This window comes from Salvelinus namaycush, chromosome 18 (genome assembly GCF_016432855.1).
Source record: "Salvelinus namaycush isolate Seneca chromosome 18, SaNama_1.0, whole genome shotgun sequence".
In the NCBI taxonomy this organism is placed as follows: Eukaryota; Metazoa; Chordata; class Actinopteri; order Salmoniformes; family Salmonidae; genus Salvelinus; species Salvelinus namaycush.
Window position 1 is genome coordinate 15,987,536 of NC_052324.1, and position 22,632 is coordinate 16,010,167.

The 22,632-nt window shown below is 41.3% G+C and overlaps 1 protein-coding gene across 1 annotated transcript; it reads right to left on the bottom strand.

The window, feature by feature from the left end:
• Positions 1–303: 303 nt before the first annotated feature.
• On the bottom strand, positions 304–22,016 carry fam102aa (family with sequence similarity 102 member Aa). Its single transcript, XM_039012772.1, has 11 exons — positions 21,854–22,016; positions 6,488–6,608; positions 6,204–6,233; positions 5,294–5,410; positions 3,303–3,349; positions 3,031–3,176; positions 2,781–2,888; positions 2,488–2,683; positions 2,195–2,316; positions 2,007–2,076; positions 304–1,912 (listed from the first exon to the last, which is right to left on the bottom strand). Exons 1-11 carry the CDS (start codon positions 21,997–21,999, stop codon positions 1,867–1,869), a joined length of 1,149 nt encoding a protein of 382 aa, XP_038868700.1. The 5' UTR covers positions 22,000–22,016; the 3' UTR covers positions 304–1,866.
• Between the last annotated feature and the right edge of the window lie 616 nt (positions 22,017–22,632).

Consider the following 22,632-nt stretch of genomic DNA (forward strand, 5'->3'; position numbering starts at 1 on the left):
GATAAATGGGGAATGAGAAAGTGGAAGATGACACAAAGCTACTGCATATGAAATAACGCTGAGGGAAACTTGGGCTTGAGATCGATTATATTTCCAATGATTTGACTGATATAGAAAATCATGTCTCCTGCATGTATATGTTAATGAGTGGGGTTAATAGCAGTGGGATAGCATTGAACAGCATAACTAACAACCAGACTAACATTTTAAACAAAGTTATTGCTCCATTTAGTTTAATAAAGATTGAAAACAGAAGAAAAAAAATCAAATACATTTTTATTGTTCATGAAACATTTAGGGAGGATCACAAAAATAGACTAGAATTACTGTTAATTTTAAAATCTAGTATACATGTGCATTTGTTAAAATGACAATCTAAGATTAATAAATGTTTTAACAAGATTAGACAAAATGCTAATTTATGTGTAGGACACTGGGGTTGTGTGTATAGCTTAAACCCCTCTTCAAATAGGAAATAAGAACGGAGAAAAAAATAATTCAATCTAAAGTGCTGTCGCAATGAACGTCACACATCACCTGAGACCATTCAATGTAAACCCAGCTGTGGTCAATATTAGCCCATGTGATAACTGATATTTTGTACATAATGCACAGCAATAAATACAGAATCTCATTTAAGACATTCATAGGCAGACAACTGACAGATAATATGTATCAGCACATTGCAAAATGTTAACTCTGAACAAGTGTATCAAACCTCCAAGAATTCAGTCCATAACAGCTCTATTAGTCACATATGATAGAAAAAGTATATCCCAGTTTACATTCAGATATGTAGGAAAACAATTTGTTCTGTATTTTTCAACATCACTGAGAATGTAATTCTATAAAAACAATAAACAGGGAACCTTCCAAACCTGTAGTGCTTGATAAATTCCATTTAAAAAATCTAACAAACCAGCAAGCTGGTTGGAAAAACAAACAAATGATGAATGATCCTTCATAAGATAATGTTTGAAGACATCTGCCAGTGTAAAAGACTGCTGAATATGTATAGTCAAGTCTGACCCCCCTAGCTTCTTACCCCTTTGGTGTTTGCAGATCTGAGAGAATCAGACAGTACCAAATAGCCATCTAATGGGTTTAGAACTTATAGCATATAAAACTTCCCCCATATTACTACACCTACCCAGTTCCTTGAGATCTGTACACACTAAAAATGACAGGCTAGGACCTACCAGTTTTTTGGGGACATGATTGAAGATCAGAGACTGATCCCTCAGCAGGCCATTTCTTCACAAGGAGGCGCCAGAGTACTACAATCTAAATGGGATTGAAACCAGTCAGACCGTGCTGAGAACTTTCCCTCTTCTCCATCACCAGCTCTCCAATAGTGACTAGCACTGTCATCACAGAGATGATCTGGTGCTTTGGGTCATGTATGAGAAAAATACATTCTAAAGCAGCGCATATAATGTGTATTGTGTATTTTCTTTACAGTATTACATTTGTCCAATCGTTATTTCTCAATATTTGTGGAAAGGCTGAGGATAGAGAAATGCATGATATCACTTCCTGATCAACAGGACAAGAAATATACCATGGAAACAAAGATACTGCAACAACATACAGCTGAAATGAGTTCAGACTTAAGCCACATCTTCTGGGGGTACAACACATTAGAAATAAAGTGCAAAATGACCAGACAAAAACTGAACAGTTTACAATCAATCAGACCCCATAGGGTAAACAGATCCACAACTAAACATGAAAACTGTGCGGTACAGTCCTCCTCTCATGGCAACCAGCTCAGCTGGTGCTCCAGGATGACTACCATATGTTTCTAGAGTTAGTCCACAAGCTTGACCACAGAGGCCTCAACTTAAACTCACATCTTCACCAGTCCTAATGGCTCTCAATCACAACGGGCTCATAGACACCGGCGGACACCCTGAAAGAACGAAAAGTAGGAGAGTAAGAGGTGTGTGTGTGTGTGTGTGTGTGTGTGTGTGTGTGTGTGTGTGTGTGTGTGTGTGGGTTCTCACCTGTTTCCAAGCTGTAGCTCATTCAGGGAAGTGGTCCCGTCTCTACTGACAAACAGTCGCAGGTTACTGTCTGAAGAGGAAACAATCACACCAAGAGAGAGCCAAATGAAACACAGTACAATAGAGGCAGTTATGTACAAAAGAGATTGCAAAAATGTGCTGGACAAGTGAAAGGGCAGGCTTCATACCTTCAGTGTTACTTATGTCACCAAAGTTCTGGCTCTGGACGATCTTTTCAACTATATCGTCAGCATCAATGCGGGTGTCATTCACCCAGGAGGGATGGCTCTCCACAGAATCCTGCTTCCTCCTGTTACAGGGTGGAGGGGAAAGGTCCAGTCATTCAACAGCAAGGTGACAAACAGCAGTCATACAAAGAACAATATCAGTAGTGTTTCACTGATGGATTGGAGTGTTTCATAGATTGTCAAAACAGACACATTGGGCTAAACACATCTGGTGGGTGGGAGATAGGTCTTGCCTGGGGGGTCTGTTGGATGGCAGGATGGGCCGCGGGGGGCGAGGGGGTCTCTCTGGCCGGCAGATGTCGCTCTCCCTCTCTGGGGGGGTGTCTACGGTCACACTCAGGCCCCCAGAGGTGCTGCTTCCTGTGGAGGTGTTCCTCCGGTGTGTGAGATCAGACAGACTGGAGGAGCAGGAGTGCTCTGTGCTGTAGCCTGGGGAACAAGAGTTTACATTACTGCCATTGGTGCAATTACAGTAACAAAGAAATATGACCTCTGGAGAGGGAAGATGGGGAACAGGAATACACACCTGAGATCTTGCTCAGCTGGCTGGCGTAGCTGGAGTTGCGAGAGTGGCCCGACTGGAACACTTCTCCTGGGCTGGCCACCTGGGTCTGGTCTGGCTCCTCTGGAAGTCCTGACATCAACCAGAACCACACCTCAATTAGTCAGTCCCTCACCATGTCTCCCAGACCTGGGTTAACTGTTTAGTGTTGATGAGATAATCATAAAACACCCACAGTTACCAGGTTTAATCGGATCCTTCTTGCACGTCATACCTGAGCTGATGACAGAGGGTCTGGGCTTCATGGACCGGCCCAAAGAAGGGGGCCGGTTAGGGGTTCCAGTGCCCTCACCCTTGCAGTCTAGCTGCAGGGTATGGTCCTGGCCTGAGATCGAGATGGACTTGGCTGTGCTGGGGGCGCTGCAAAAAACATGACTGGTCAGTCCACATGTTATACTGTGGGAAAAGTGGCGACAGCATCAGGTTTACTAAATGTATGATGATGAATGACAGATCAGAGATTTGAACATCTATCAGGTCACTCACGTTTTAAAGCACGGATCTCCAGAGAGGAGGGTCATCCCAATAGTCACCTTCAGAGAAGATCCAGACAAAGACAACTTTTATTACAATATAAAAAGTAAAAGACAGTGAGTCATGTTTGCAGTAGCTATATCAAAAGTTCCGCTGAGGTGCTGGGCATCAACAGCTCTGGGTGATCAGTTGTCATGTGTCCCAAGTGGTCCAGAGCCCCACCAATATCCAGGATATTTGCATGCAATTCTGGTATTTCATGTCACAACAAAACATATCAGTTAGCAAACATTGGTTATATATTTTTTTTAATAGGTTGATCTAATAAAGCATACGTGGTTGCTTTCCGATTGCATTGTTGTTTTGGTCAATTTTATTGAATAAGACCGCTCAAAAATGCAGCAGTTTCAGGCAGACAGAGAAAGTACAGAGCATAGGTATCATTGGCACAGGGTGCTGTCACTCATGGGGTCACTACATCACCGCAGCACCTACTGGGAGAGCTAGCCAGCAAAAGCCCCTCTTCGGTGCCCAGGGGCCAGGGTTCTGGTCTAGAAGCACAGTTTCAACTACTCCTACAGTTTTGCTTCGGTACTGCAGTTTAACTGATGCCCGGCAAAAGACAATTTCCATAGATGGAAGTCAGATTTGAAAATTCTTAATAAGACACTATAGTCATCACCTCTTTGCACAAAACATCCATTGAATTATTCAAATAATTGTCACTGATGACGTTTATTAGAATTTTTTTAATCTCTCACAATTACAATTTTATATTCATCCAATGTCTGCCATGTTTTTGGATTCCGTGATTCCGTTGTCGCTGCTTGTGCTCGCCCAAAAAGGCTCTTTGACATTAGCAACCAGTGTTGCCAACTAATTTTCAGGGTAAGTTGCTAGAGGCAGGTTGATTTGTTGCTAAAAGTTGCTAAATGACGTTGTGATGTCATTGCGTGATAACGTAAAACTGCGTCATTACGTAGAATACACAATAACGTTACTCAAATTGACTGGCCATCTCAACGAAAAATATGATTTGACATTTGTTCGGGTACAGACTCCCACTATTTTCTGTTCTTCTGGCTGTACAATTTTGATTGAGACATGTTGTAAGTTCTGTTCAAGATCAAACATTCGTGACCAACTATATTCATTGGGTTTGGCTCATCGAACCCGTACTACTGCTGCTGCAGTCAGCCAACAATGATTTGCAATTTGCTGAAATTGCTGCTGGCCTGCTGCTGCCTGTGCACGAGCTGAGCGCCTGCTGCTGACGTCACTCACAATGCACTTTTGCAGCCAGGCACGTGAGTTGTGACAGTGTGTGACAGAGAAAATTGTCTTTGTGTCATTTAGAGGGAAAATGCATGCATTTTAGCATTTGAGTCATTTTTAACAGTTGCTAAAAGTTCTAAATAAATGTTTTAAAGTAGCTAAATTTGTTGCTAGGTGCTGTTTGAAAAAAAGAGTTGCCAGGGTCTGAAAAGTTGCTAAATCTAGCAACAAAATTGCTAAGGTGGCATCACTGTTAGCGACAGATAAATCAACGTCTTATGCCCGCCAACTTTGATTGGACTGATGTGTCAACTTCATAGCTAGAATGTTCACCAGAGCTGTTGCCAGAGAATTTAATGTTCATTTCTCTACCATAAGCCGCATCCAACGTAGTTTTAGAGAATTTTGCAACCGCAGACCACATGTAACCACGCCAGCCCAGGACCTCCACATCCGGCTTCTTCACCTGCGGGATGGTCTGAGACCAACCACCCGGACAGCTGATGAAACTGAGGAGTATTTTTGTCTGGAATAAAGCACTTTTGTGGGGAAAAACTAATTCTGATTGGCTGGGCCTGGCTCCCCAGTGGGTGGGCCTATGCCTTTGTTGCATGTTGACTTTATATTTTTGTTCAGTATATATTAGTTGTTCTGTTCAACCAAACCCAACCCTGAAAAAGTCCCAAGGTCAACAGTCGACTCCTGTCCACCCAAGCTCAGTCACTTACCTTCAGTATGGAGTTGTCCTGTCTGGTATTCTTGGTGTCGTATCCCTCCAGTAGACAACAGCGGACCGCAGAGCCTGAGCCAGCGAACTCTGCCATGTTTAGGTCAGTAAAACCCAGCTGAGGGAGAGCAACAGTTACATTAAAGGTAGACTCAGCGATATGACGTAGATAAAGAAAGTAAAACAGCATTGTGGGTCAAACTAAGAGTGCTGAAGAGTGAGGCTCAATTTCTCCGCTGTGTTGTTGCCCTGGCTACCACGCTGTGTACAGCGTGAAGCAAACCCGTGCACATATAGCTGAAACTGTGTGAGAGCAAGGTCTTGCATCTCTCTCATCTCAATATCTGCGGTGCTGCTTGTGGCAACGTCATTTCACTGAGTCTACCTTTAAGTACAGTAGTTTTAAACCTTCATATACTGTGACATACATGTAGCCATCTGGATGTAGAGACAGACTGTATATGCTCCAGACACTTAGCCCTACTGTTTCTCATTTTAAATCTCAGGTTATCCAAGAGGAGATGACTCTCATTTCCCTTTATCCAGGTTTCATTTCCTCGAAGCTACTGTTTACAGATGTGTGTATTTAAGGAAGCCTACTTCCAAGGAGGAAAGGGGTTATATTTAGCTTAAGGAAATCCAGAAGCAGAACGTGAGAAAACACAGGAAGGGTCCCTGGCAACCTGAGTGTGCATTCTCTGTAAACTTTCCCCATCTAACATGGTATAGTTTACATATGCTTATACAGGAGTGCCAAAGTTGTTGCTTGTGTTTGTAGAAGTGGGGTGACTAATGTTCCTGTTTAAATGGAGTAACAGGAGTGTTTGTGTGTGTTGACATCAGGCTACAGTAAATTGTTTAAATGTGTTTATGGATATAGGATGGAGTGCTCAGGAGGAGTGGGCTCTTACCTTTGAATATGTTTTTCCTCCTTTGAGTTCCTGTATAGAAAACAGGAAGAGGGAGATGACTCCTGAGGATTTTGACAGTCAGGCATGCAGTGGAGTGTGTGTGTTTAGCACTGCTCTACCATCAGATTATAGAGGCTACAGAGAGTTAGGGGGTGTTAATTGTACATGGAAAGATGCATAATCCATTATTACATGCAGGAAACTGTAGCCCTGGATGTTCACAGAGATAACAGCATAGAGCTGTGTGTTGGTAAGAGAAAAGTCTCCAATCAGTCAACACAGACCTTCCGCACAGAAACCCGACAGATCGAGGGATCCAGCACTCCAGTTGTGGGGTTGGCACTCATTTTACACAAAAAGGTGAACCTCTTCTTCCATCGAACACAGTTCTCCTGAACCTCCACTCTGTGTGACAAGAGGACAGGGATCAACAAGGGGATGGCACTACAGCACAGATGCATCAATCTCAATAAAAAAGGAATTGGTTAACACGTCTGTTATTAGTGTCAAGAGAAATCGAAAGAGGAGAGTGAATGACAGTCATTAATGTTTGAGTGATCTCAAAAAAAGAAGTCACTAATTCAACGTAGCATATGACATCACTTGTGCATTTGGCCTCTCTTCAATGTCTTGCTCCAGTTTTAGAGAAAGTAAACTTGTTGTCGAGGAAACGGTGAACAATAATCTGCAGGCTTCTGTAAAAAGAAAGTTGATGTAATTAGGCCAGTGCCTGACGTCACCCTGTCCATTCATACGTTGAGGAAAATGGCTGAGAATACAGAGTGGTTGGCATAAAACATTCCTGGTGATAATCTACTTCCCATTTTAACATGCTTCAAACCCTCCTTCTCCCAACTGGACAGATGGACTGAGTGCAAGCTTTGACAGTACCACAGTCATGCCACGGCATGGACCCAGTATCCAGCCACTCAGAATGCACAGTAGAAACTCTAGTGAATTCAGTGCTTAATGTGGACTATGGAAAGAATAAATAACTTGCAGAGAGGAGCTAAATGTATAGGGCTAGATATGCATGACCCATCATCTTCAATGCAAACACACAGCCATGGTGGACAGATCAGCCTGGTTACTGTAGTGTGTACCACCTTCTGGGAGTGCTCAAACAATCAGGTATTACCAGACTGCAGTCAACTACACCAGAGGATACCCAGTAAAACATAACTATCCTTTAAATTAGGCAAAACCCAAGCACCCTGTACAAGTGAGAAGGCAGTAAATGCAGCAGGCTTCCTGAGCAGTTGATCCAACAGAGAAGTAAAGTGCCTTCAGAAAGTATTCCCTTTACTTTTCCACGTTTTGTTGTGTTACAGACTGAATTTAAAATAGTTCAATTGAGATTTTGTGTCACTGATTTACACACAATACCCCACAACGTCAAAGAGGAATTTGTAAGGATTGACGCTGGAGACGAGAAGCAGGTACAGGGAGTGAACATTTAATAAACAATGGACATGAAACAGTACAGGAACAGCGTCTGGACGGGGGGGGGGGGGGGGGGGGGGGAAGAATAGGGCCAGCTGAGGCATGACGTGGGATGGGCGCCTGCAGAGCCCACCGAGGCAAGAAGACCTCTCGAGCCAGGTAAGGTGTGGAAGCCCGACGTGCTAGCTGAGGCACCCCCGTTTCCATCGGCGACTGCACCCGGACCCGACATCACCAACCAAAACAAAAACCAAAAACTCCCAGATGCTTCCATTAGTGGCGTCAGCATTCTGTAACAATCAACGCTGGAGACGAGAAGCAGGTACAGGGTGTGAGCATTTAATAAACAACTGACATGAAACAGAACAGGAACAGCGCCTGGACAGGGGAAAAATAACGACATCAACGACAATAATGCTGACACGGGGAACCAACTGAGGAACAGACAGATAGACGAGGCAATGAACAAAGTAAAAGGAGTCCAGGTGAGACCAATATTGCGCAGCTGTGCGTAATGATGGTGACAGGTATGCGTAATGAAGGGCAACCTGGCACCCTCGAGTTCTGGAGTAAAAATGTGCTTAACAAATCACATAAGTTGCATGGACTCATTCCGTGTTCAATAATAGTGGTTAACATGATTTTTAAATGACTACACCATCTCTGTACCCCACACATACAGATAATTGTAAAGGTCCCTCAATCAAGGAGTGAATTTCAAATCACAGATTCAACCACAAAGACCAGGGAGGTTTTTCCAATGCCTAGCAAAGAACAGGTGTAGACCTTTCCGTGAAACGCTTACAAGCCCTAAACCAAGAATGCAGTTAAGAAAAATTGAGTGGTTGCGTTATGCAAAGAAATAAACGTTTTGTCCTGAACACAAAGTGTTGTGTTTGGGACAAATCCAACAAAACATATCACGGAGTACCACTGTTTATATTTTCAAGCATGGTGGTGGCTGCATCATGTTATGGGTATGCTTGTCATCGGCAAGGACTAGGGAGGTTTTTTAGGATAAAAAGAAACAGAATACAGCTATAAGCGCAGGCAAAATCCAAGAGGAAAACCTGGTTCAGTTGGTTTTCAGACACTGGGAGATGAATTCACCTTTCAGCAGGACAATAACCTGAAACACACGGGCCAAATCTACACCGGAATTGCTTACCAAGACGACATTGAATGTTCCTGAGTGGCCTAGTTACAGTTTTGACCTAAAATCGTCTTGCAAAATCTATGGCAAGGCTGTCTAGCAATGAGCAACAATCAACGACAGAGCTTGAAGATTTATTTAAAGAATAATGGGCAAATATTGTACAATCCAGATGTGCAAAGCTCTTAAAGACTTACAGCTGTAAATCGCCACCAAAGGTGCTTCTACAAAGTATTGACTCAGGGGTATTTCTTCATTTCATTTTCAATAAAATTTGCTCAAATTTCTAAAAACGTTCACACTTATGGGGTGTTGCGTGTAGATTGGTGAGAAGAAAAAATATATTTAATACATTTTGAATTGAGACTAACAACAAAATGTGGAATAAGTCAGTGGGTATGAATACTTTCTGAAGGCACTGTACCTAAGACTGACCATCACTGTTCTGAAATAAGCACAGGGGAGTACTACAGTCCCTTTTGTCAAGCAACAGAAAATAAACTCACTGCCATTCAGGTTGGGTGTTGTGCAAAGAGGAAGAATTTGCCCTGTGAACAGCGGTCAGTTAGCACATGGTCCCTAACCAGCTGACACATTTGATTAACTATAGGAGCTGCAGAGGGGCTTCAGTATAGTGGTGGGTAGTCGTTGGCTCCTTGCAGGGCACAAAGCCAAGGCACGTGTTCCTACTCCATGCCATGCAAGGGAGTGGCGTCATAGGATCATCTGCCCAAAGAAAAGTTCCAGGTGAGCCACATGTGATCCCTACAGTACCTCTACATCAGGGACAGCATGTCCCCAACTGCACACATGGCTTTTACGATGCAGACCCCGAGTATCAATTCCACACTTTAGGCATACTATCTGAAGTCACATGACTGACAGTGACACTTTATACACTGCTTGACTAGTACATGGCTGTCCCCTCTGCATTGGCACATGGCTAAAATGCAAGAGATGTGATCCAGCCTTCCACATAATGAATATATAGCACTGTTTAAGTTTATACAAATTCTTCCCATCTTTAGTATGAGTGTCGGTTCGACAAAAACTGAACCCCACCACAGCAAGCATTTTAGATTTACACTAGGATCCATCATCGTGCGGTGAAACATCGGAAGTCATACATTTTCAATGGAAGGAAAGCGAGAGAAGAGGAGGGGACCGGTAAAAGCGATGCGAGCATGGGTAAGGGAACTGAGTAGGCCGGGACTAAAGTTCGAGAAAGCTGAACTTTATTTACAGTTGAAGTCAGAAGTTTACATACACTTAGGTTGGAGTCATTAAAACTCATTTTTCAACCACTCCACAAATTTCTTGTCAATAAACTATAGTTTTGGCAAGTCGGTTAGGACATCTACTTTGTGCATGACACAAGTAATTTTTCCAACAATTGTTTACAGACAGATTATTTCAAATATAACTCACTGTATCACAATTCCAGTGGGTCAGAAGTTAACATACACTAAGTTGACTGTGCCTTTAAACAGCTTGGAGTATTCCAGAAAATGATGTCATGGCTTTAGAAGCTTCTGATAGGCTAATTGACATCATTTACATAATTTGAGTCAAATGGAAGTGTACCTGTGTATGTATTTCAAGGCCGACCTTCAAACTCAGTGCCTCTTTGCTTGACATCATGGGAAAAATCTAAAGAAAATCAGCCAAGACATCAGAAAAAAAAATTGTAGACCTCCACAAGTCTGGTTCATCCTTGGGAGCAATTTCCAAACGCCTGAAGGTACCACGTTCATCTGTACAAACAATAGTACGCAAGTATAAACACCATGGGACCACGCAGCCGTCATAACGCTCAGGAAGGAGACGCGTTCTGTCTCCTAGAGATGAACGTAGTATAAACAAAAATAGAACTGTTTGGCCATAATGACCTTCGTTATGTTCGGAGGAAAAAGGGGGAGGCTTGCAAGCCGAAGAACACCATCCCAACCGTGAAGCACGGCGGTGGCAGCATCATGTTGTGGTGATGCTTTGTTGCAGGAGGGACTGGTGCACTTCACAAAATAGATGGCATCATAAGGAAGGAAAAGTATGTGGATATATTGAAGCAACATCAAGACATCAGTCAGGAAGTTAAAGCTTGGTTGCAAATGGGTCTTCCAAATGGACAATGACCCCAAGCATACTTCCAAAGTTGTGGCAAAATGGCTTAAGGACAACAAAGTCAAGGTATTGGAGTGGCCATCACAAAGCCCTGACCTCAAACCTATTGAAAATTTGTGGGCAGAAATGAAGAAGCGTGTGTGAGCAAGGAGGCCTACAAACTTGACTCAGTTACACAAGCTCTGTCAGGAGGAATGGGCCAAAATTCACCCAACTTATTGTGGGAAGGTTGTGGAAGGCTACCCGAAACGTTTGACCCAAATTAAACTATTTAAAGGCAATGCTACCAAATACTAATTGAATGTATGTAAACTTCTGACCCACTGGGAATGTCATGAAAGAAACAAAAGCTGAAATAAATCATTCTCTCTACTATTATTCTGACATTTCACATTCTTAAAATAAAGTGGTGATCCTAACTGACCTAAGACAGTGAATTTCTACTAGGATTACATGTGTCGAATTGTGAAAAACTGAGTTTAAATGTATTTGGTTAAGGTGTATGTAAACTTCCGACTTCAACTGTAAATCATCTGCGATATTGCGACGGGAGAGACCAATCGAAGCTCCTACTAGATTGGCTGACAATGGCGAGGCTAGCGTTGCTAGGCAAGTGCCACTTGTATAGCGTTAACGGCCAGTTATGGATCAGCGCAAACTGGTGGCAGCTGCTGCTAACACTCCCCTCCCCTTCACCCATTATATTTTTGCAACTCTCACCAACACTGCATGTCCAGTAACACTTTTTCCTCCCTTCCCAGTCTCTCTTTTTTCTTTTTATGCATCTCTCACTTTAGGTCAGGAATGACTGAAACCCAGCTATGGTGTGTTAAGCCAATTGGCCAAATAAAATAGTTGTTTACTAGAGAATCTATTAAAAAACAAGTCATAACTCCACTACTGCTGCTTTGTATTACAAAAACAGATTCCAGCTAATTGATTGGCTACAAACCTTTAGTAATAGTAGGCCTACACAAACGCCAACAACTTGCATGACTATAAACCTTCAGTCATACTTAAATGTCTAACATACATGTGTTCCCCATTTCCTCTCTCAATGATTCATCTTGTACATTCTATAAATGTTTTAAAACACTTTTTATGCAAGTGTTTTTGTTCACTACCATTTTAGATTTTTCTTCTCTAATAGGTTCTTTATATAGTCGTCCCTTCATGTTTTGCCTTGGTTCTTAATGCTGTGCCACACACACTTGTTTAGCTCTTATCAGGAGCGCCACACTAATCACTGCCCCCCTTTGGTCTGTCTCTGAAAACGTTCTCAGCCACATTCCACATACCAGATGGCTTTATTCAACCACCATGGCAACCACACGCCTCAAACCCCCGACTACAGCGTTCATTCAAAACAGGAGTGAAAGAGCTAGAGCACTGAGGAGAGAGACGGGGGGGGGGAGGGGGTCTGGAGACAACACTTAACAACCAAACTCATTGTAACAGCAGTATCTGAGACATTCTCGGAGTCAGTTCACAGATACACAAGGCCACAGGGAGTAATCAACAGGGACCTCACCAAGGAAACGCAACACACCGCACTGAGAAAACAAGGGGAGATATACAATATCTGAACAATGTTGAAAGACAATCCTCATTGAGGCCAGCCCAGTTCTCAACACCAGCATGACCTGTTACATCCAGACCCAGAGCGAGTTAAAGTGATCACAAAACAACACAAACATCAGATAACAAAACTTAAAAAGGAAAATGCAGGAGTTGTGGAAATAAAACCACACAGGAAAAGGAAAAAGGGTGAGAACTATGACTATTGACTGAAACGGATTGAAAGTTTACACAACGGGCAGATGTTGTTGTCAAAAAAGGAAATAAGTCAGTGGAACAAAAAGTTGTTCACCACATTGAAATCACAGTCATATCCACTAGTAGCTATATCAAAAGGAGTTTGTTTATTTGAGAGCTACAGTACACCGTCACCCCCTACTGTGCCCCAGTTTAGGATGACTCAGTCAGGCATGCTTTACTATGGGATTCTTATCTCCCATCCTGTCTCAGAGGCTGGGTGCTGTCCTCAGGCCCTCTCCAGTAGCAACACAAAATAGCAGCAGGCCTGTGTCAGCCACTGGCCCCTGACAGGACTCGGATAAACAGCCTAGCCCTGGGAGAGCAGTGTGGAGAGCTGAGGAAGCTGCAGTGAACGATGACTTCAGGCCATGGTAGAAACAGTACACTGAGCCTACACTTGACTTTGAAAAATCTATTTTGGTTATTGAACTACAGTAAGTGAAGTGGATTTACACCCGGTAACAGAATTGCGGTAACAGAATTGCATCATGGGTCCCTGATCGGTACTACACAGAAATGTGTTATTATGGATATGAATGTCATTCTCTTCATGGTGATGTATTCTAAATATGTACACAAAGTTAGAAATATGCAATATCCTCCGTTGCATATAGGGTATCATTCTACACACTGGCTATTATTTTAATGAACTCCACCCCACAAAAAAAAAAAAATGTGGTTGGTCCGGACCAAATACGATATCTATACTGAACAAAAATATAAACACAACATGCAACAATTTTACTGAATTACAGTTCATATAAGGAAATCAGTCAATTGAAATAAATGCATTAGGCCCTAATCTATGGATTTCCTGACTGGGCAGGGGAGCAGCCCTGGGAGGACATATGCCCACCCACTGGGCCCAGCCAATCAGAATTCATTTTTCCCCACAAAAGGGCTTTATTACAGACAGAAATACTCCTCAGTTTCATCAGATGTCTGGGTGGCTGGTCTCAGGCGATCCCGCAGGTGAAGAAGCCAGATGTGGAGGTCCTGGGCTGGCGTGGTTACACGTGGTCTGCGGTTGGAGGCTGGTTGGACGTACTGACAAATTCTCTAAAATAATGTTGGAGGCAGCTTATGGTAGAGAAATTAACATTAAATTCTCTGACAACAGCTCTGGTGGACATTCCTGCAGGTAGCATGCCAATTGCACGCAACCTCAAAGCTTGAGGCGTCTGATAGTGTTGTGACAAAACTGCACATTAAAAAAAGTGGACTTTTATTGTCCCCAGCACAAAGTACACCTGTGTAATGAATTTTACTGTTTAATCAGCTTCTTGATGTGCCACCCTTGTCAGGTGGATGGATTATCTTTGCAAAGAAGAAATGCTCACTAACAGGGATGTAAACACATTTGTGCACAAACTGAGAGAAAAAAAGAGTTTTGTGCATATGGAACATTTCTGGGATTTGTTGTATTTCACTCATGAAACATGGGATTAACACTATACATGTTACGTTTATATTTTTGTTCAGTGTAATTAACACAGTTTTGGACATCAAACTAGAGTACAGTTCAGCAGAGTAGAGTTCAGTACAGTTCAATAAGTTAGTGTACTCAACTCTACTGACATTTTAAACACTTGTGAAACAGACTTCTATCATTGGTTCAGATTTTGTCCGGTCCAAACCTGAACCAATCTTTGAGTAAGTTTACAAGCACACTAATAGTTTGATATTAAATGGATTATGGCAGTAGGCAGATTATGCAACACTCTGTTTATCGTCATAAGGTCAAAATCAAAGCATAAACCGATTAAAACACCTGTTTTTCTGAGCAATCTTTCAAATGATTATGACATGTAAACATCTTTAAAAAATGAAATAAATAAAAAAAAAATTTTTTTTTTTAAAGAAATCGGTGTTCCAGCAGTGTATTTGATCTGGGCATGTGCTTGCGGCATCCGATCGAGCCTCCCTCTTTAGCGCAAGTGAAGTGTGTTCGGAACAAATTAATGTATGCGTAGTAGAATTCGTTTTCACATACAAACTTAACATGCATGAACTCAGAATCAAATATGCTCCCCAAAAATAACATGTTCGCTGTGGTAGAACGTCATCTTGATTGGCAATTTTCTGCATTTATAAGTGCCATCAAGTAGCCTGATTTCAGATAATCCATGTAAACAGGATTATTAGGGGAATCGTTATTGCAAAGCATGTAAACATTTTAAATCGAACTATTATATTAATCTATCCACAATAAATTACATTATTGTGTGAATGTAACCGTACTCATTGACGTCTACGTTTGGGCCAAATCAAGGCCGCCCGGACCAAAAACTACATCTGTGGATGTTGAAAACAAGGCAGGGCGGACTGACCAAATATCAACTACTTTTCAACATCCATGGACGTCCGGTATCGGTCGGTGCACAGTGGTTAAGGATGCTGGTTACAGTCAATGCAAAGAGGGGGCTCATGGGTAGGTGTCAGTAAGAACTGGGAGAGATGACATTAACTGGAGAGAGAAGAAAGGTGGAGGGAGGGGTTGTCCAGACTGTTTTAACACTTGCTTTGCAGGTGACCCAACTGTGGTTTGTGACTAATATGATTTCCCATTGTAGCCAATTCAAATGCAGTAAATCAGTTAGTGATTTTTCAGAAATTCTGTTACCAATTCTTAAACAAGGCAAATAATTTATCCAAAACTAAGTATAAGTGTTGATATTAGTTGGCAGGGGCCTTTACTTCAACAGGATTGTGTTTTGATGTATTTATAAACACCCTTTAAAACATGTTCTGGTAGATGTTTTCCAATACCCCTTTTCCATCTGTGTGACGAGAAATCAAATCCTTTGCTTATTCTTAATATTTTGGATAGAAAATGTTTGAAAAATGTATAAAATGTATAAAAAATATATATAAATACAATCCTAGCTGATATGATGACATGCTCCTTTGAACTTTACATGTTGGTGCTTATGGTCCTTTTACATGGAAATGTCCTTGTCTAATCAAGGCGTATGAGGCTCCAGTCCAGGCCATTAATGCAGTTATCAAATGTAGGCAATGTGGCATTTCAATACAAAATACAGTCAGTAGCCTGCACTAATCCTAAATTAGCATGTACACTGTAAATTCATTGAAAGTGAAGGCCATTTTAAAACAGGATGCTCCTTGATTACCTGGTCAAAGACCAGAAGAGGTGTGGCAGACCCTCGTCTCTGTTCTATGGATGGGGCAAAAGAGGTGATGGGAAAACAGGAAACAGCTGGACAGCAGCCCGTCCCAGTGAGTCAACCTCCACATCCGCTAATTTTACTCTTCTTCCAATTCCCCCACTCTCTACTTCACTCATTATTCCATTAACAAGTCATCAAAATTGTAAAAAAAAAAAATATATATATTAAACAATTGTAATAAATGCAACAGTTGGACAATGTATGAAGATACTCCAAACCTGTCAATCCATCAGATACTGACTGAATTATAGCACATAAAACATTTTACTGGCACAGACAACTAATGAATGGAGTTCAGCGATTTGTGGGAATTCAGGTATTCAATTTATTATTACCTTTTTTTTTTCTTAGAATGCACCTATATATATATATATATTTTTTTTTTAGTTTTTTGAATGGTATCAGGTATTTAATATTGTGTGGGGGGGAAATGTAGATGTGCCTCATTTGCATAAATGCACTGTTTATATTTGCATGTATGAATAAACTAACAAAGGGGGGAACAGGGCTGCAACCATCAAAAACATACTGTTTACCCTACCTGCATTCACCTGCCCTGTCTAGACTTTCTCGTTAATTACTGTTGTTGTAACGTTCTGTTGTAACGTTCTGTTGCATTATTCAACAAGTGTGTCAATTGCAGGAAACCCTCTGATTAAAAATCAACACACTTGGCTCTAGATTACACCTACTGTATGCATAATTTACATTGTTTGCGAGATCTAATATCACTATAGTCCATTTTCAGAAGTTGCTTTCATTACAGCATATCTAATTTGCAAATATTTCAACTGTAATAAATTATTACTTTTTCAATTACACAAGAAATGAACACCCATCAAAATAAAGTGATCTTTCTTGTGATGTAATTGTTGAGATGATGCGTTAAATCCCAGGCGAAGCGTTAGCGTTCTTATAGATGCAACGGAAAGACAATGTATTCCATTGAGCCCATTTCAGCCATTACTGGGGTGTGTTTGACACGTCATTACAAACATTTCCGTTGTCGTAACGTTGACGGGAAAAAACAATAGGTATAAGCAAGAGTATGAAAGAGTTGCAGGAGTAAAATTAAAGTAATCAATCCAGCATGATTTAAGTGACAAGTTGATTTTGCACCCCTCAAAACACAGGAAATAGATAGCTGAAAAAGAGATGTATTTTTATTGATTTATTTAACCTTTTGTAACTAGGCAAGTCAGTTAAGAACCTTTGGCCTACCCCGGCCAAACCCTAACCCAGACGACGCTGGGCCGATTGTGCCCCGCCCTATGGGACTCCCAATCACGGCCGGTTGTGATACAGCCTGGAATTGAACCAGGGTCTGTAGTGACGCCTCTAGCACTGAGATGCAGTGCCTTAGACTGCTATGCCACTCGTGTGGGCGGGGCATGAGTGTTGCTACTTCCATCTAGTTGTCCCTATAACCCCCTCCATGATCAGATGTGTCCTCTGTTAATCAGGAAGGAGAGCAGTCTGTGTGCAGCAGGCAGCAGGCATCCAGGCAGGGAAGAGGGAACCTGAACATTCCCCACCATGTCTGTACCATGCAGCCCAGGCCAAATCTTATCCAGTTCAGGAAATGGATCTAATCAGGCCCCACTGCCACATCAAACACGCTCTGCTCACTGCTGGCTCTTAAAGCTAGACTCGAACAAAACAGATATGGGTGCTAAAACACAAACTCATGCAGGGAGTACAAATGGCTGGGCTGTTTTCCCTTCTACATTTGGCATGAAGAACAGTGGTTATTCAGCACAGAAATTAATATACAGTATGTAGTGTAGCTCTTAGCAAGACCTACATCAGAAGACCCAAAAATGAGCTTCCAGAGTCACATTAACAGCCTGTGATCCCCCTTGCTTACGGCTTGTGTTACAACCATTAGGACTGAAGCATTTCCACACTAAGGAGCATGGCTCATTGGTCAAACTCCATGGATTTCAGAACTATTTCAGACACAACAACAGAACAAAGGGAGTTGTGTGTACTGTACTCCCCAGGCCCTGTGACATAACACGACATCTCTAGCAGAGACAGTGGGACCCTCCCAAATTAGTCTCTTTTTCTAAGAAACCCTTGTTTTCTGCACTCGGGTAACAGAGATAATCAGAGACAGAGTTGCCAGAAAACTCAAGCAGATTGGATGGAGACAACCGGTTATATAATGCTCAAAAACAGGCTTCATGTGTGCACAGCACACCAAGGTCTTGTATCATTGCATGCAAAAGGAAGTGGAGGGCAACAGAGTTAAAAAAAGTGTGATTATCAATGATGACAGGCATAGGAGAGAAACAAAAGCCATACAGTCCTGGGACACAGGGTGGCCACAGTTCGGAAGTTCAGTTAGGACATACTGCATCATAAGGTTCTCCATAGTGGGGAGAGAGATGAGCTCTTATCTGAAAGCCCAGAAAAATGGTTTCCTCACAGGTCAACCAGACGGGACATGCTCCAGCTATTCTGATGTGGAAGAACCTGACTGGTAATATGGAATCAATAACAAATTCAAAGTTTGAAAGGAAACTCAGCTGTATATTAATAAAATATACATCTTGGAAATGTCCTGGAAGACTGTGTGCAGTCCTGCTGGTAGTGTAAAATGAGGCTGACATGAACAGTTACTGTTCTCTATATATATATATACACAAACGTATATGGACACCCAGCCGAATACACTAATTTGAAGGGAAGAACACTTGACTGGCCTGCACAGAGCCCTGATTTTAACCCCATCGAATACCTTTGGGATGAATTGGAACGCCGACTGCGAGCCAGGCCTAATCGCCCAACATCAGTGCCCAACCTCACTAAATGCTCTTGTGGCTGAATGGAAGCAAGTCCCTGCAACAATGTTTCAACATCTAGTGGAAAGCCTTCCCAGAAGAGTGACAGCTGTTATAGCAGCAAAGAGGGACCAACTGAATATTAATTCCCATGATTTTGGAACGAGACGTTTGACAAGCTGGTGTCCACATAACCAAAAGTAAAAATGTGGCGTGACAAATGCTTATGAACTCAGATCCAAACAGTTTTCTTTGAGACATAACTCAGGTTCCCTTAATCATGTTTTTGCACAGCTAGCCTTCATCTGATGTCACACAACCCTCTCTACCTAACACTGTGAAAGCCCCAGAGAAGCATCACATTCCTCTCCAGCCTACTTTTCAACAAACACTCCCAGATCAAATACCGGACTCCTTGTGTGTTCCCATTTATATTACTAAAGTAAACAATGCCCCCTCACATAAACATGTGTTTTATTTCACCAGGTGTTAGTATGCCAGTGTTTGGGTGTGTAGCTGAAGGAGAGGAAGAGCAACAACATTCTACAATCTCTAGTTCCATAATTTTTCCTAAAAGCTTTCCCATCTCTGTACAATTAATGTTGTGTGCTTTAGGGAAGGAGTCAGTAGCGGTGTCAGTTTTCACAAAGGGTGTCAGATCCAGACCATTACAAGTCACCCTGTCTGCCCAAAGTGAGCTAATTCCTCCTGGTAAATGTCCTCTAACTCCAACCACTACACTCCACTCTGTCTGGGGCAACATGGAAAAGACACAAAAGCTGTTGATGTGTTGAGGTTGGGGAGGGGAAGGATTGTATGTGACTTGAATGGAAATGTACAACTTGGAGGACAGAGAGCTTAGACAAATGTCTGCAGAGGGCTTTTCTCCAACTCAATTCTTTCTTATGACCCAGTTACGTCTGACCCACTTGGCTTGGTTCTAAACCAGAGCTTGGAGGTTAATGCTGTATCAGTGGCCTGCCATATTCAAGACACAAACCCTTCATCTTAAGGATCTTGCCCCTTCTTTCAATTTTTGCCTAAAATGACATACAGGCAGATAGATTTGGGTAGCTCAGGACCTGAAGCAAGGATATGCATATTCTTGATACCATTTGAAAGGAAACACTTTGACGTTTGTGGAAATGTGAAATGAATGTAGCAGAATGTAACACATTAGATCTGGTAAAAGATAAAACATGCGTTTTTTTGCTATTTTTTTTGTACCATCTTTGAAATGCAAGAGAAAGGCCATAATGTACTATTCCAGCCCAAGCGCAATTTAGATGTTGGCCACTAGATGGCAGCAGTGTATGTGCAAAGTTTTAGACTGATCCAATGATCCATTGCATTTCTCTTGAAAATTTTGTATTAAGACTGCTCAAATGTGCCTAATTGGTTTATTAATAACTTTAAGTTCATAACTGTGCACTCTCAAACAATAGCATGGTATTCTTTCACTGTAATTGCTACTGTAAATTGGACAGTGCATTTAGATTAACAAGAATTTACACTTTGTGCCAATATCAGATATGTTTATGTCCTGGGAAATTTTATTGTTACTTACAACCTCATGCTAATCGCATTAGCCTACGTTAGCTCACTCGTCCCGCGGGGGACCCACCGATCCTGTAGGTGCTACAAAGCAAACATTGGTGTCATATGAAGCTGTACCGCTTGCTCTGTAATATGAGTAGTACTTTCATTTAAAAAAATCATTTTTACATTAATTTATGAATATAGAAAGATAAAACATGAATATTGAAAATATAATATTTGGGATTTTGATCATTTTTCTATATATTGTTGAACATAATAGTGGGATCCCTGTTGGGTGGGATCCCTGTTACTTTTACGGTTATTGTCTAATTTGTAAGCATTACCAACAGAGTGAATGTTTAAATCAGTGGTATTTAAACTTTTTCAGCAGGGACCCCATTTTTTCCTCCAGAATTTCTGGGGACCCCATTTTTTGTTACGTATTTCTTGCGACCCCACCCCAAATCTTATTACAAAACCTTAAAAATCAATCAATTTAGATTTTTACATCAACAAATAACCTTCAATTCATTGCATTTTCATCTCATCAAAATGAAAAGAAACCAATAAATACAATTTTTATTGAGTAAATGTATCTTTGAAATTATCTTTCTCAAAAACGTGTGTATATTGTCCAATGACCTGTACTTTTAATTTGTAGTCGCCACTCCAAAAAAAAGAAGATTGTTTGGTTTACATTTTAGCAAACCCACTGCAGTTCCGGTCACGACCCCGACTTTGAATACCAATTATTTAAATTGATTCAAAATGATGTCCCTCTGCTGGTGATTTGTAGGATGTGCAATGATATAGTTAAAAGGAGGGCTGTGATTGGTTACATTGCCTACTATGCCAATTGCTCTGTATAAAATGGACCATAACTTTAAAACTAGCAGAGATCGCACTCTGGAACGTTGGTGTGCCAGTACAGTATATTATGTTCAACAATATATAGTACAATTTGGTATATTTTCAATATTCATGTTTATATTCTTCCATATATTAATGTAAAAATTATTTTTATTGAAATAATAATACTACTCATATTACAGAGCAAGTGATAAAGCCAACTCTGCATTTTTGGCATCTACAGATGAAACATTATGGAGTCTTAAAGGAGGCCTGGGTAAGGCCAAAATGTAATACATAGGCCAACTTGTATTAATTATATTTCATTCATGCTTTTAGATACAAATGTCTGTCAAAAATACTTTCTCCAATGCACTATTCTATGGATTACATTTCGTGAAAATCCCCAAAATCATGTTATTCTTTTCTACTGTTTCGTGAGGAATCACTGATATAAAGCTGAAGGTTGGTTAACAACTAAAATGTATAGATGAAGCTATGGATGCAAGGACTGACAGTGCATAAGACCAACATGACAATGTTAGTCAGGCCTAGGCTACAAACAATGCAGTTTACAAACAATGCAGTAAAACAACATTGTGTTTTGGGTTATGATAGAGTAAGAGTGGTGTGAGGCATTTAACAAGTTATAACATTATGACAGCAGTTTGGTTATTATGTAGGCTACTGTATTGCCCATGCGACATGCGCACAATTCATGCCCACAGCGAGCACAAAATAACATTTTACCTTGATGAAGTTGCAACAAAGTCTCCACCGTCCAACAATCTCAGCTTGCAGAACAATACTCCGTTGACAAAAGGGACAGCGGTCAGCTCCTCCAATGTCAAATGTGTCTGAAACTTGAATTTCTTCTTTTTCACAAAAAAAGCCATTGATGAAGGATATTTTAATGAACCTATAAACAATGATAAAAAACACATGATTAAGGTGCTGATAAGCCTCGTTCATAGATTAAAAACTCGACAGCCTACATAACATATTAATTCATATTAAATTCTAAACCGATGTGGTGAATATAGCACATTGAAACAAACTTGCAAACTGACAAAATGATCATCCCAAAACATTAATTACATACCTTGAGACCGAACCACAGTTTAGATTGTCACCTCACAACTTTTTTCTTGTGCGCTTGATGCAATGCGGGCTCAAATGCTGTTGGGCTAACGACCCGCCAGCTTGGAGAACAAACCATAGTAGAACAAGCAACACATTTGTCTGAAACTTTTCTGTTCAAACCAGCTTCTGATGCTATGTGAAATACAAATCCTGACATGTATCTCTTTTTCACATATCGCTAGGAAAGAGACAATTCACATGCCATTGGTGACCCACACTCATAAAGAAAGACAACCCTAATGGTCAGTATTATTACCCCGAAACAATACCGTTGATGGAGTAATAATACCTGAGCCACGGTGTACCGGTCTATGGCCGGTGACGGGAAAAAACGGCGAGGGAGGAGCGCACTTCTCAAAAGAAACAGTAATCTGCGTCAATGTTGT

Bases quoted from the DNA above. Each gene is read 5' to 3' on its own strand.
- fam102aa (XM_039012772.1), bottom strand. From the start codon at position 21,999: ATGGCTTTTTTTGTGAAAAAGAAGAAATTCAAGTTTCAGACACATTTG. The intron at 6,234-6,487 runs GTCTGTGTTGAC...TTTTCTATACAG, and splicing joins GTCGGGTTTCTGTGCGGAAG to GAACTCAAAGGAGGAAAAAC. The intron at 2,684-2,780 runs GTGTGTATTCCT...CTTGTTCCCCAG, and splicing joins CCAGCTGAGCAAGATCTCAG to GCTACAGCACAGAGCACTCC.